Source organism: Monodelphis domestica, chromosome 5, assembly GCF_027887165.1.
Source record: "Monodelphis domestica isolate mMonDom1 chromosome 5, mMonDom1.pri, whole genome shotgun sequence".
Classification (NCBI taxonomy): domain Eukaryota; kingdom Metazoa; phylum Chordata; class Mammalia; order Didelphimorphia; family Didelphidae; genus Monodelphis; species Monodelphis domestica.
In genome coordinates, this window is record NC_077231.1 from 157,305,739 (window position 1) to 157,319,684 (window position 13,946).

Genomic DNA, 13,946 nt, shown 5'->3' on the forward strand with positions numbered 1-13,946 from the left:
TCATCATGTCCAGTTTGGTGTTTATTTCTGGCTTTTCTGGGAGTCCAATTATTCTTAAATTTTCTCTTCTCCCCCTGTTTTCCAGATCTATCACCTTGTTGGTGAGATATTTTATGTTCTCTTCTAATTTCTTGGTGTTTTGGCTTTGCTTTATTAGTTCTTGCTTTAAAGCCTGGTTTTCTTTTACAGTTTGGTCAAACTGGTTTTGTAGATGTGTGAATTTCTTTTGCATCATTTCCCACTTTTCCTCCCAGAGGGCTTCCATCTTTTTGGTCCTTTCTGATTCAAATTCTTCATGGGTTTGTGGAGAGTTTCTATTTTCTTTGGAAGATTTTGGAGCATTTTCTTGTATATCTTCTTCTATCTGCTCTGTATTTTGTATTTTGGCTCCATAGAATGTGTCCAGAGTCGCCCCTTTCTTCTTATTTTTCTTGGTATTTTGGGGCTTCTGTGCTTCTGTGGAATTTGTCATCTCTGAACGTGGAGGATTGGCTTTTCTTGTCTTTGTCTGGTGATCAGAGGCTTTAGTCCTGGGCAGATGTTGGTTCTATGAGCGTTCCCTGGGTTAAACTGAATATGCCTCACTGGAACTGGAATGGAAGGGTCGGACCACGAGGCCACACTCTCCCCCTGGCTCGATTTCCGGAAGTTGCCTTCAGAATCCCTGGCCGTGAGGCTGTTTCGTCGGCCTGCGGGGGGATGGGCTGCCGCTTCCCCAAGCTCGGAGAGCACAGACTTTCACTGAGACTTGGATAGCAGGATCCAGCCCGTGAGGCTGTCTTGCCCGCCCTGAGGGTTGCTGTTGTTTTGACCAGCTCTCTGCAGCGGAGGCCCCAGGCAGTAACTTTCACCCGGACTGGGACTTGGGTAGAAGACCCTGAGGGTTGTTGTTCCTCAGACCCTGCTCTCTGAGCCCGGCGCGGCTGCCGCTTCCGGGAGCCTTGGACTCTGGGCTCCTACCCCTGAGGTCCGAGGGATCTCGGGTTCTGGCTTTTAAGGGGAGCCGTACCTTTTGAACCGGGTCCAGGTCCAGGAGGAGGGTTCCCAGGGTCTGTGCTGTTGATCGTTTTGAATTTCGGCGCCTTAGGAGCTTCTAGTTTGAGATCGGTCGGGAAGGGTTTTCCGGAGATCTGAACTTCAGCTTTCTCTAAGCCGCCATCTTAACCGGAAGTCTCCCACACAGATAAATTCTAAAATGTCTTTAATATGAATCTAATCTGGTTAAATTCAATCATAATAAATGTGGTAAAAAATTTGAGTTCCACAAATTGATTTCATTTGTATAAGATAATAATAATAGCAATAGCTGACATTTATGTAGTGCTCAGCATGTACAACAACCCTGAGAGGTAAGTATTATTATTAACTCAATTTTATAGATGAGGTAACTGAGGCAAATAGATTAAATGACTTACCACACAATATGGTGGTGTAGAAACAGTGAAAGTTCAGACCTCGGAAACCCTTCCTTACCAATCCCAAACAGAGTGCTCCTAGGACACCGAAATTCAAGCTGAACAACAGGATAGACCTGGGGAACCCTCCTCCTGGACCTGGATCAAAAGGTACTGCACCCCAAAAGCCAGAACCCTAGATCACTCGGATGTAATGGATAGGCAGAAGGTAGGTCCCAGGACCCATCCCTCCCAACCCAGAGTGCTGAGTCCACGGCAGCAGGGAGAACCTCAGGGCTCTGAGGACTCACCTTGAAAGCAACCTGAGCCAGTCTCTGGGGCACCCAACACAGACGGCAGGGAAACATAGAGAGAAGGGGGAAGCCTGTAGCCCCCTGGCTGGGTCCTTCCATCTGAATCTCAAGGGAGGTCCCAGCTTTAGGGCACCAGCTGAACCCAATCCCATCAGGAGCCCTCAGAACTACTGAAAGGACAGAAAACTCAGGGCTGGCAAAGGGGTTACTCCGAAGAGCTTACCTTGAAAGTAACCCGGGCCAGTCTCCCGGCATTCAACACAGACTGTGGAGGAGGAGGTTGGTTTTTTTTTCTTCCTTTTTTTTGGCTCCATGATCATTCGGCCCACACCACCTGAACCTAATCCCATCAGGAGCCCTCAGAGCTTCTGAAAGAACAAAAACCTCAGTGCCGGTAAAGGGCTTACCTTGACAACAACCCCGGCCAGTCTCCAGGCATTCAACACAGATTGTGGAGGAATAGGTTTTTTGCTTCAGGGCTCATTCGGCCCAAACCAGGTGAAGCTAATCCCATCAGGAGCCCTCAGAGCCCAGGCAAGCCAAGACCCCTCCCCCTTAGAGAGCAGGGTCTTCTGAAAAAACAGAAATCTGGAGGCGAGGTCAAGATGGCAGCTTAGAAGGAGCATAGACCTGGCAGCCTGGCCAGAGTTTTGGTGATCCTCCATATTTACTCCAGCCATCCAGGAAGATTAAAACTCAGAGTAAACCCAGCCCAACTAAGCTGAACTCAATCCCATCAAAAGTCTCCAGAACGCAAGGAAGCCCAGGCTCCCCATCCATCCTCATTGACTGCTGGATTTTAAGCCAATCAAAAGCCTCCAGAGGACAGGAAAACTCAAACCCCCAACAACCATCCCCCAGAGATTACACCAAGAGATCTTCTGTTAAAGCTCCAAGAGGGGAGACCCATAGAAGTCCCCAAAAAACAAAAAAAAATGAGAGGAACAAGAGCACAGACAAATACGGGGAGTAAAGAAGGGGTGAATTTGAACAAACAACAGAAACAGAAGAAAGAAACTACCATAGACAGCTACTACTCAGCAAATGGAACAGAGGGGGAGAGATAAGCAAACAATAAACCAGAAATCCCAGCAAATTGGATACAGGCTGTGGAAGAACTCAAAACACAACTAAGAGAGGCTGAAGACAATTGGGAAAAGAACGTAAAAATTAAGATAAGTCATCTGGAAACAGAGGCACTTGAACTAATACAAGAAAATAGTGTCCTAAAAGCCAAAATCATCCAGCTGGAAAATGAGGCAAAGGAGATGAAAGATGAAGCAAAGGAGATGAAAGACAAGGTAAAGAGGATGAAAGACGATCTTCAAAGAAAATCAGACCAGAACGAAAAAGACAACCAAAAAGCCAGATATGAAATCCAATCTTTAAGAACCAGAGTAAAACAACTAGAATTAAGTGACCTCACAAGGCAGCAGGACACTATAAAACAAAACAAAAAGAATGAAAAAATTGAGGAAAATGTGAAGCATCTCATTCACAAAACAGATGATTTAGAAAATCGTTCAAGAAGAGACAATTTAAGAATAATTGGACTACCAGAAGACCACGACAAAAGAAAAAAGTCTGGACATAATACTAGAGGAAATTATGCAGGAAAACTGTCCCGAGATCTTAGAACAAGAGGGGAAAGTGGAGATTGAAAGAATCCACAGATCACCCCATGTATTTAATCCCCAACTGACAACACCAAGAAATGTTATAGCCAAATTCAAAAACAATCAGATGGAAGAACAGATATTACAAGCTGCCAAGAAGAAGCCATTCAGATACCAAGTAAACACGGTGAGATTAACACAGGATCTGTCTGCATCCACACTGAAGGACCTAAAGGCATGGAATACGATATTCCAGAAAGCAAGGGAACTAGGTCTACAGCCAAGAATAAAATACCCATCAAAACTGACTATACTCTTACAGGGGAAAGTATGGTCATTTAACACAACAGAAGAGTTCCAAGCATTCATAAATAAAAGATCAGACCTGAACAGAAAATTTGAAGTTCAACCACAGAACTCAAGAGAATCATCAAAAGGTAATTAAAAAATAGGGGGAAAAACAACAACAACAACAACAACAAATTTTTAAGAGACTCAATAAGTTAAAATGATATGTATCCCTATAAGAAAAGAGGTCATTGGCAACTCTTAAAAACTGTTGCTATCACCTCAGCAGCTAGAAGAACTACACTCAGAGGGAACAGCGACAAACTGTATAGGATGAAAGGACAAGACATAAATAGGTATATAGATATATGCATGCATAAATACATATACATGTGTATGTATATATACATGACTAGAGCTAAAAAAGAAAAGAGGTTATGACTAAGAGAAATGGGAACAGAAACAAATGGGAGTAAATTTATATGTCACAAAGAAGCTCATGGCGGGAGGGGGAGAACATCGATACACTGGAAGAGTAAAGAGGTTGGAGATAGGAAATACTCAACTCTTATGTACTTTGAAACTAACCCAAAGAGGGAAGAGCAATCCAATCCATTGGGGAAGAGAATAGATTTGCACCCTATAGGGGAGTAGAATGGTAAAAAACAGACTGGTGGGGAGGGAAGCAGTACAAGGGAGGAAGAGGGTGAGGGGGAAATTTTAAAAAAACGACTACAGGGGAAAATAAGGGAGGGAATAAGAAGGGAGGGGGTAGAAAGGGAAGTACAAGGGGGACTGATTTAAAGTAAATCACTGGACTAAAAGGAAGAGCTGAAGAAGAAAGGTTAGAATTAGGGAAGGATATTAAAATGCCAGGGAGTCCACAAATGACAGTCATTTGTGGACTCCCTGGCAAAAAATAAATAAGAAAGAGGTAAAAGAAGTGAATGAAATCTTAGAAAAATTAGAATTAATAGACATATGGAGAAAAATAAATAGGGATAAAAAGGAATACACATTCTTCTCAGCACCACACGGCACATTCACAAAAATTAACCATACATTAGGTCACAGAAACATGGCACACAAATGCAGAAATGCAGACATGATAAATGCAGTCTTTTCAGACCACAAGGCAATAAAAATAATGATCAGTAAAGGTACATGGAAAACCAAATCAAAAAATAATTGGAAAATAAACAATATGATACTCCAAAATCGTTTAGTTAGAGAAGAAATCATAGAAATAATTAATAATTTCATCGAGGAAAATGACAATGGTGAGACATCCTTTCAAACCTTTTGGGATGCAACCAAAGCAGTAATCCGAGGTAAATTCATATCCCTGAGTGCATATATTAACAAACTAGGGAGAGCAGATATCAATCAATTGGAAATGCAAATAAAAAAACTCAAAAGCGACCAAATTAAAAACCCCCAGCAGAAAACCAAACTAGAAATCCTAAAAATTAAGGGAGAAATTAATAAAATCAAAAGTGATGGAATTATTGATTTAATAAATAAGACAAGAAGCTGGTACTTTGAAAAAGCAAATAAAATAGACAAAGTACAGGTCAATCTAATTTAAAAAAAAAGAAGGAAGAAAAGCAAATTAACAGCATAAAAGATGAAAAGGGGGACATCACTTCTGATGAAGAGGAGATTAAGGCAATCATTAAAAATTACTTTGCCCAATTATATGGCAATAAATACAACAATTTATGTCAAATGGATGAATATATACAAATATACAAACTGCCTAGACTAACAGAAGTAGAAATAGAATTCTTAAATAATCACATATCAGAAAATGAAATTCAACAGGCCATCAAAGAACTTCCTAAGAAAAAATCCCCAGGGCCTGATGGATTCACCAGTGAATTCTATCAAACATTCAGAGAACAGTTAATCCCAAAACCATACAAACTATTTGACATAATAAGCAAAGAGGGAGTTCTACCAAACTCATTTTATGACACAAATATGGTACTGATTCCAAAACTAGGCAGGTCAAAAACAGAGACAGAAAACTATAGACCAATCTCCCTAATGAATAGAGATGCAAAAATCTTAAATAGGATACTAGCAAAAAGACTCCAGCAAGTGATCAGAAGGGTCATCCACCATGATCAAGTAGATTTTATACCAGGGATGCAGGGCTGGTTCAATATTAGGAAAACCATCCACATAATTGTCCACATCAACAAGCAAACCAACAAGAACCACATGATTATCTCAATAGACGCAGAAAAAGCCTTTGATAAAATACAACACCCATTCCTATTAAAAACACTAGAAAGCATAGGAATAGAATGGTCATTCCTAAAATAATAAAAAAATATATATCTAAAACCATCAGCTAATATCATCTGCAATGGGGATAAACTAGATGCATTCCCAATAAGATCAGGAGTGAAACAAGGATGCCCATAATCACCTCTACTATTTGACATTGTACTAGAAACACTAGCAGTAGCAATTAGAGAAGAAAAAGAAATTGAAGGCATCAAAATAGGCAAGGAGGAGACCAAGTTATCACTCTTTGCAGATGACATGATGGTCTACTTAAAGAATCCTAGAGATTCAACCAAAAAGCTAATTGAAACAATCAAGAACTTTAGCAAAGTTGCAGGATACAAAATAAACCCACATAAGTCATCAGCATTTCTATATATCTCCAAGACAGCTCAGCAGCAAAAACTAGAAAGAGAAATCCCATTCAAAATCACCTTAGACAAAATAAAATACCTAGGAATCTATCTCCTGAGACAAACACAGGAACTCTATGAACACAACTACAAAACACTCTCCACACAACTAAAATTAGACTTGAGCAATTGGAAAAACATTAACTGCTCATGGATAGGACGAGCCAATATAATAAAAATGACCATCCTACCCAAACTCATCTATCTATTTAGTGCCATACCCATTGAACTACCAAAAATTTCTTTACTGATTTAGAAAAAAACATAACAAAGTTAATTTGGAATAACAAAAGGGATATCCAGGGAAATAATGAAAAAAAAAATGAGGGGGGCCTTGCAGTCCCAGACCTCAAACTATATTACAAAGCAGCAGTCATCAAAACAATTTGGTACGGGCTAAGAGACAGAAAGGAAGATCAGTGGAATAGACTGGGGGCAAGCGACCTCAGCAAGACAGTATACAATAAACTCAAAGATCCCAGCTTTTGGGACAAAAATCCACTATTGGATAAAAGCTGCTGGGAAAACTGGAAGACAGTGTTGGAGAGATTAGGAATTGATCAACACTTCACACCCTACACCAAGATAAATTCAAAATGGGTGAATGACTTAAACATAAAGAAGAAAACCATAAGTAAATTGGGTAAACACAGAATACTATACATGTTAGACCTTTGGGAGGGGAAAGACTTTAAAACCAAGCAAGACATAGAAAGAATCACAAAATGTAAAATAAATAATTTAGACTACATCAAATTAAAAAGCTTTTGTACAAACAAAACCAATGTAACTAAAATCAGAAGGAAAACAACAAATTGGGAAAAAATCTTCATAGAAACCTCTGAAAAAGATTTAATTGCTCAAATTTATAAAGAGCTAAATCAATTGTACAAAAAACCAAGCCATTCTCCAATTGATAAATGGGTAAGGGACATGGATAGGCAGTTTTCAGATAAAGAAATCAAAACTATTAATAAGCACATGAAGAAGTGTTCTAAATCTCTTATAATCAGAGAGATGCAAATCAAAACAACTCTGAGGTTTCAACTCACACCTAGAAGATTGGCTAACATGACAGCAAAGGAAAGTAATGAATGCTGGAGGGGATGTGGCAAAGTAGGGACATTAATTCATTCTGGAGGGCAATTTGGAATTATGCCCAAAGGGCGACAAAAGAATATTTACCCTTTGATCCAGCCATAGTACTGATGGGTCTGTACCCCAAAGAAATAATGGAGAAAAAGACATGTACAAGAATATTCATAGCTACACTCTTTGTGGTGTCCAAAAATTGGAAAACGAGGGGAAGCCCATCAATTGGGGAATGGCTGAGCAAATTGTGGTATATGTTGGTGATGGAATACTATTGTGCTAAAAGCAATAATAAAGTGGAGGAATTCCATGGAGACTGGAACAACCTCCAGGAAGTGATGCAGAGCGAGAGGAGCAGAACCAGGAGAACATTGTACACAGAGACTAATACACTGTGGTATAATCGAATGTAATGGACTTCTCCATTCATGGTGGTGTAATGTCCTTGAACATTCTGCAGGGATCTAGGAGAAAAAACACTATTCATAAGCAGAGGACAAACTGTGGGAGTAGAAACACTGAGGAAAAGCAACTGCCTGACTACAGTGGTTGAGGGGACATGACAGAGGAGAGACTCTAAAAGAACACTCTAATGCAAATATTAACAACATGGCAATGGGTTTGAATCAAGAACACATGTGATACCCAGTGGAATCACATGTCGGCTATGGGGGGGGGGAGGCAAAGAAAATGATCTTTGTCTTTAATGAATAATGCATGGCAATGATCAAATAAAATATTATAAAATTAAAAAAAAAATAAATGACTTACCACAGGTACACAGCTAATGTCTGGGATAAATCTGAACTCAAATCTTTTCTGACCTGACTTTTTTTTTTGTCTCATCACTCTATCTGTTGCCCCAACAGTTTTGCAGAATTTTAATATGAGTCAGCCATGTATTATGACAACAAAAAAAAAGCTAATTTGGTGTTGAATTATATTGAAAGATTGCAGTAAGGAATTTAAAGGAACAAAGAGGCTATGGTCTCTTTATATGCTGACCTAAGCAATCTACAATTTAAGAAGGATGTTTGTAAACTAAAGAGCATGAAAGGGAAAGAAAGTAGGATGATGAAAGGTCTTGAATCCATGTCATCTATGAAAGGGTTGAAGGAAGTAACAGCATGAAATCTGTCTTCAAGGAGTTTAAAGGTTGTTATATGAGAGGAAGGTTATATTTGAAAGGCCAACTTAACTTTATGTCAGGAAAATCTTCCTAAAGATTAGACATATTTTACAGGTATGCCAAGAAGTTATAAGATTAAGCAGAGACTGGATATCATTTTTGAGATATTCTAAAGTAATGATTCTTTATAAATGTGAATTATGAGACAGTCACTGATCTCTCTTCCAGTGATAAAATGCTGTGATTAATTTACTCATCTATAAAATGTTGATAAAAATAAAGTACTTGGACTAACTACCTCATATGGGTATAATGAGAAATGCACTTTGCAAAGCCTAAAACACTATGTAAATGTAAGTCACTGCTATAATCAATATTACTGTTATATGAAATAACGTGATTTTTATATTAGAATCACTTTTTACAGTAATTACTTTTTAAATTAAGTTTTTTGTCAATTAAGTACTTATTTTTTTCTTTTTTCCCAATTGCTCCCCACTAATGAAAAAAATTAAAAATGAAGAAAGCACAAACAAAAGCCATTTGACAAGACAAGTAAAACAAATTCCCACATTGAACATGTACAAAAATATGTGCCATATTTTACATATTTAATTTATCTGTATGGATGTCATTGTAAGGAGTTGAATAACATTCTTTATCATTGCTCTGTTGATTCATGTTTGGTCATTTTGTTAATCATAGTTCTCAAATCTGTTAGTTGCTGATTTTTTACATAATTGTTGTTACTATATAAATTATTATACTGGTTCTTTTCACTTCACTCCACAGCATATTTCTAGTGATGGACCTTTATAAAATATGTGAAAAAGGCAGATTATCAATGAAATATATCATCATTGTTATCATCCTAATTATTGTGTTTTTTGTCATTAATTACAAAATGTTTGATCAGAATCTCTTAGCCCACATAAATTTTACATTGTATTTAAGAAATTATGTATAGGTATATGTTGTACTAATGCCTTAGTAAAATGTGTGAATAATCTGCATTCAGAAAATCCAGGTGAAAGTTAGGCTACTTTGGAATTCTTTATCTTTCTTTATTAAATGTTGATAAATAATAAACTCACGCACAACCAAAAATAATTAAGTTATTTGGGTTAATAAATCCAGGATTAATGCCACATCAATTCATTTCACTATTTACTATCTACTAGTAAACTGCATTAAAATATATATGAACAAAATAATGAGATTGTTGGGAGGAGGTGTTATCTTTGCTAGTACTGGAGATAAGACAGGTAAAATATGCTATAAAATGGAGGGTTTTAAAAGGTTTCTTTAAAATGTTCTCAGCAAAATCCCTTTTTCCACTTAAGATTTTTTTTCTTTAAAAATAAACACTTTACTTATATTTATTTGAGAAAAATCAACACGCAACTACTGGATTCTTCTTGTTTTCTCTTCCTCTTCTAGATAGTGGAGTTGTGCTCAAAATAATTACAATTTACAACCAGGAAACAGAATCAATGGAAGAAGTAATTCTAGAAGAACTCCAAGTATTCAAAGTATGTATGAGTGGCAGCAACTGTTTCAATTCAACAGATAATTAAATACACTAATATATCTCTTAAAATCTAATCATAGAATCAATTTGTCCTAAATGATATATTTGCAGTTTCAAAGGAACTTGAAGCTAGAAATCTTAAAAATATAGATGTTATCTTTATTTGTAATTTTCTATCAATATAAAGATGAGGGTATCATTTTATATCACCAGATTATTTTTCAACATATTATCAGTATAATAACTTTAAAATGACATTTGTTTCCTAAGCCATCCAGAATTAATACAAATATTTTGTAGTTTGGGCAACTATGTGATATAGTGGATAGAGTGCCAGGACTGAAGTTAAGGAGACATCTTCCTGAGATCAAATCTGGCCTCAGATGCTTACTAGATTTATGACACTGGGCAAATCACTTATCCCTGTTCACTTCAGTTTCTTCATATGTTAAATGAGCTAGAGAAGGAACTGCTAAACCATTCCACCAAGAAAATATCAAATGGATTGATAGAGTTAGACATGCCTGGTATAATTGAACAATAGCAAATCAAAGTTATGATTTGTATGAAAATACCAATTTGTGCAAGCTGTTGTAAAGAAATACTTTCACTCAAAAATTGGATAAATACTAAAGGTACAAATGTATTGGTTTCTCTTAGAATATCTTTACCCTCCAGTCTCTAATTTCTGTCTCTCAACTAGCTACTTAATTTTCTCCCTTACACCACCATAACATTCCCCTTGATGTCTATTTCCCAAGCTACATGATATTTTCTCTTACATATGATTCTTTTGCATACATATCACATCATACACACATATCATTCCATACTATCACATTTACACATCTATCACATCATCCTGTATCATCATATACATCATTTTAATCAGCTTACTTCTCCACCCTCTTTCTGAATAAATTCCTTCTATTTTCTCTAATTCTAAAAAGTAAATTTTTGATAATTAAAGAAATCCTCTCTTCATGTAGACATATAAGCATCTTTACCTTAATAAATCCTTTAAATTTTTTTTCTTTTTTCTTTACCTTTTTGAGCTCCCCTTGTTTCTCATGTTTGGACTTCAGTTTTTTTTTTTGTTTAGGTCTGGCTTATTCCTCAGGAATGCTTGGAAATCTACTATCTTATTGAATGATCATTTTTCTCCGGAAAGAATAATTCAGTTTTGCTGGATAGGTGACTTTGGGTTGTAAACCTAAATCTTTTGTCTTCCTGAATATCATATTCCATGCCTTTTGATTCTTTCATGTAGAATTCACTAGATACTGTGTGATCCTGATTTTAGCTCCATGATATTTAAATGGTTTCTTTCTGGCTGTTTGATGTATTTTTTCCTTGGTTTGGTGGATCTTGAATTTAGCTATTACATTCCTGGAAGATGACTTTTGAGGATTTATTTCTGGAGGTGATCTGTGAATTCTTTCAATTTCAATTTTATTTTCTTATTTGAGGATCTCTGAGCAGTTATCTTTGATAATTTTTTTTTTTTTTGTAATATGATGTCCAAGGTTTTTTCTTGATGATGATTTTCAGGTAGTCCAATAATTATCAACTTGTCTCTCCTAGATCTATTTTCTAGGTCAGTTATTTTCTTTTAAATAAGATATTTAATGAATTCCTCTGTTGTTTTTTCCATTCCTTTGATTCTGCTTTATTATTTCTCGATCTCTCATAAACTAATTCGTTTCTAGATGGCCAAATCTGTTTTTTCTTTCTCAGTTTTTGATTCTCCTTTTCTAGTTTACCCATTTCTTCTTGTATCACTTTCATTTCTCTTTCCCAATTTCCACTGCCTCTCTTAATTGGTTTTTGAAATCCTTTTTTGAGTTCTTCCAGAATCTGTATCCAATCCATATTTTTCTTTTGGACTTTTCATGTGTTTCCTTTGCTTTCACTGTCCCCTTCAGTGTCTTTACCTTGCGTATTGTCATCATATAAAGTATTTAGAGTTAGGTGCTTTTTTTTTTTGTTTGCTCATTTTTCCTTTCAAATTACAGGTAGACTTGGGGAGATGATGTGATGGATTGAGGGCTCAGATTTTCCGAGAGCCCCTCCTCCTGCTGATTCAATTAACCCTTGAGATGCTAATAGCTTAAAGATTAGACTCAGGCTTTGGTATAAGCTTTCAATCTCACTCTGATCTTAATCAAGTCAGGGGCTGATCAAATTCTAGCCTCAATTTAGGCCCAAGTTTTTGGTCTCACTGTGCACTTGATCCAATCAGGCACACTCTTGCTTATCCTGTTTTAGAGCTCTGCCCTGAGCTTTAGGCAAAAAGATCAGAATTTTGTACCTAGTAATATCAGTCACCTCAAAATGGGAGTAGGGGGCAGGGGGCTTTTTCTTGGCTTGCTCTTCCCTCCTTGCTACATCTTCTTGCTGGCTCTGCTCTCCTCACACCCTGGTGCCCCAGATGTCTGTTACCTACCTTTGGGCTTGTTAGTTCTTTCACTCCTGTATTCATTATGTGGTGATATTTTAATTTTTGTCAGAAAGGATTCTCATGGTGGCACAGAGCTGTTCTGGATTACTCTACCATCTTGGCTCCACCACCAGAACTCTACTATTTGGTATTTTCAAAATGTTTCTACTTAATATACATCTATTTTTAAATACATAAGTAGAGACCATTGATGGTAGAAATATGTGAAACTATGAGATACTTCAAATGTTTTAATGTACATTTAGTATATTGAAGCTAATAAGTATTTTAAAAAAAGCTAAAAAGGGCTGATATTTGGATGGAGCACCAAGTCTGGAGTCAGGTAAGACTTTGAATGTGACTAAAAAGTGACTAAAAAACATAAAATCTATTAAAGATTAAAACTACCCTCAGACTCTTAGACCATCTGCTAATGTCATTCATATGTAACAATACATTTTTCTATCTTTTCTTTTCCTTTAGAGTTTTATTTGGTTTTTCCCATTTGATTCTAAAAATCCCTATTTTTTCCATCTTGGAAAAGATATATTTTATAAGGGAATGAAATAACTAGTACTTAACATCTATGTTAATATTTTTGTAACTACTTCACAATGACTTTTCCTTTAAAAAATCTCCCAACAAAAATTTGAATTCTAGTGAGGCAACACCTTGTATAAAGGAAGTCTAAGGTTCAAAATCTACATTTATACAACCTTTTCTAACTTCTTTCTGTAAACAGATAATATTATTTGGTTTGGGAAATGGACTGATATAGCCTGGCAGTAGATTCATTAACTATTTAGGAATATTTTGTTTATTGTTCCTTCATCTAAGAAAATGTGGAAGTATAGTATAGTATACTGAGTATGGTTTCCTAAATGAAATAAGAGAGCCCAGTTCCTTGACCTCTACTCCATCAAAAAAGCTAATAATTGTTCCTGAGTGAGTAATAAGTAATTAATAATCAAGAAAGCAAATGAGTTCATGAAATGACATTTTCCCTAGAATTGCACAAATGATCAGAAAAAAATCTCACTACAAATAATAAAAGGAGACTAATCAGCATTCTACTGAACAAAAACAAGATGGTAGCCTATCTGCCCACAAGACACTGACCATTTTTAAGCCTTCCATATCTGTAACTGGACATAGCAAGAGAGATGGGCTAACATTAAATAGAAGATAGTACGGTACTATAAAAAGAGAACTCCTTCTTGAATATGAAAGCCTAGGATAAAATTCTATCCATAGTTCTTTTTTGTGTGTTCTTAGGCAAATCATTTAATCTACTTTTACTTCAGATTCTTTAACCATGAATGGAAAGGATTAAAGTAGATTATTTCCAAATTCCCTTCCAGCTCTAGATTTATGATGCAATTTGACTGGTTAAATGATTTACTGCTTTATTTAACACAGTTAATATTTTATATT

At 36.4% G+C, this 13,946-nt stretch overlaps 1 protein-coding gene across 1 annotated transcript in view; it reads left to right on the forward strand.

Moving 5' to 3' along the window:
• Positions 1-13,946, forward strand: part of SEMA3E (semaphorin 3E) — a 424,903-nt gene that overhangs the window by 379,692 nt on the left and 31,265 nt on the right. Inside the window, exon 12 of the mRNA XM_001369740.5 lies at positions 9,982-10,073. Coding sequence (XP_001369777.3) covers positions 9,982-10,073 — 92 coding nt within the window. The remainder of the gene's footprint in view (positions 1-9,981; positions 10,074-13,946) is intronic.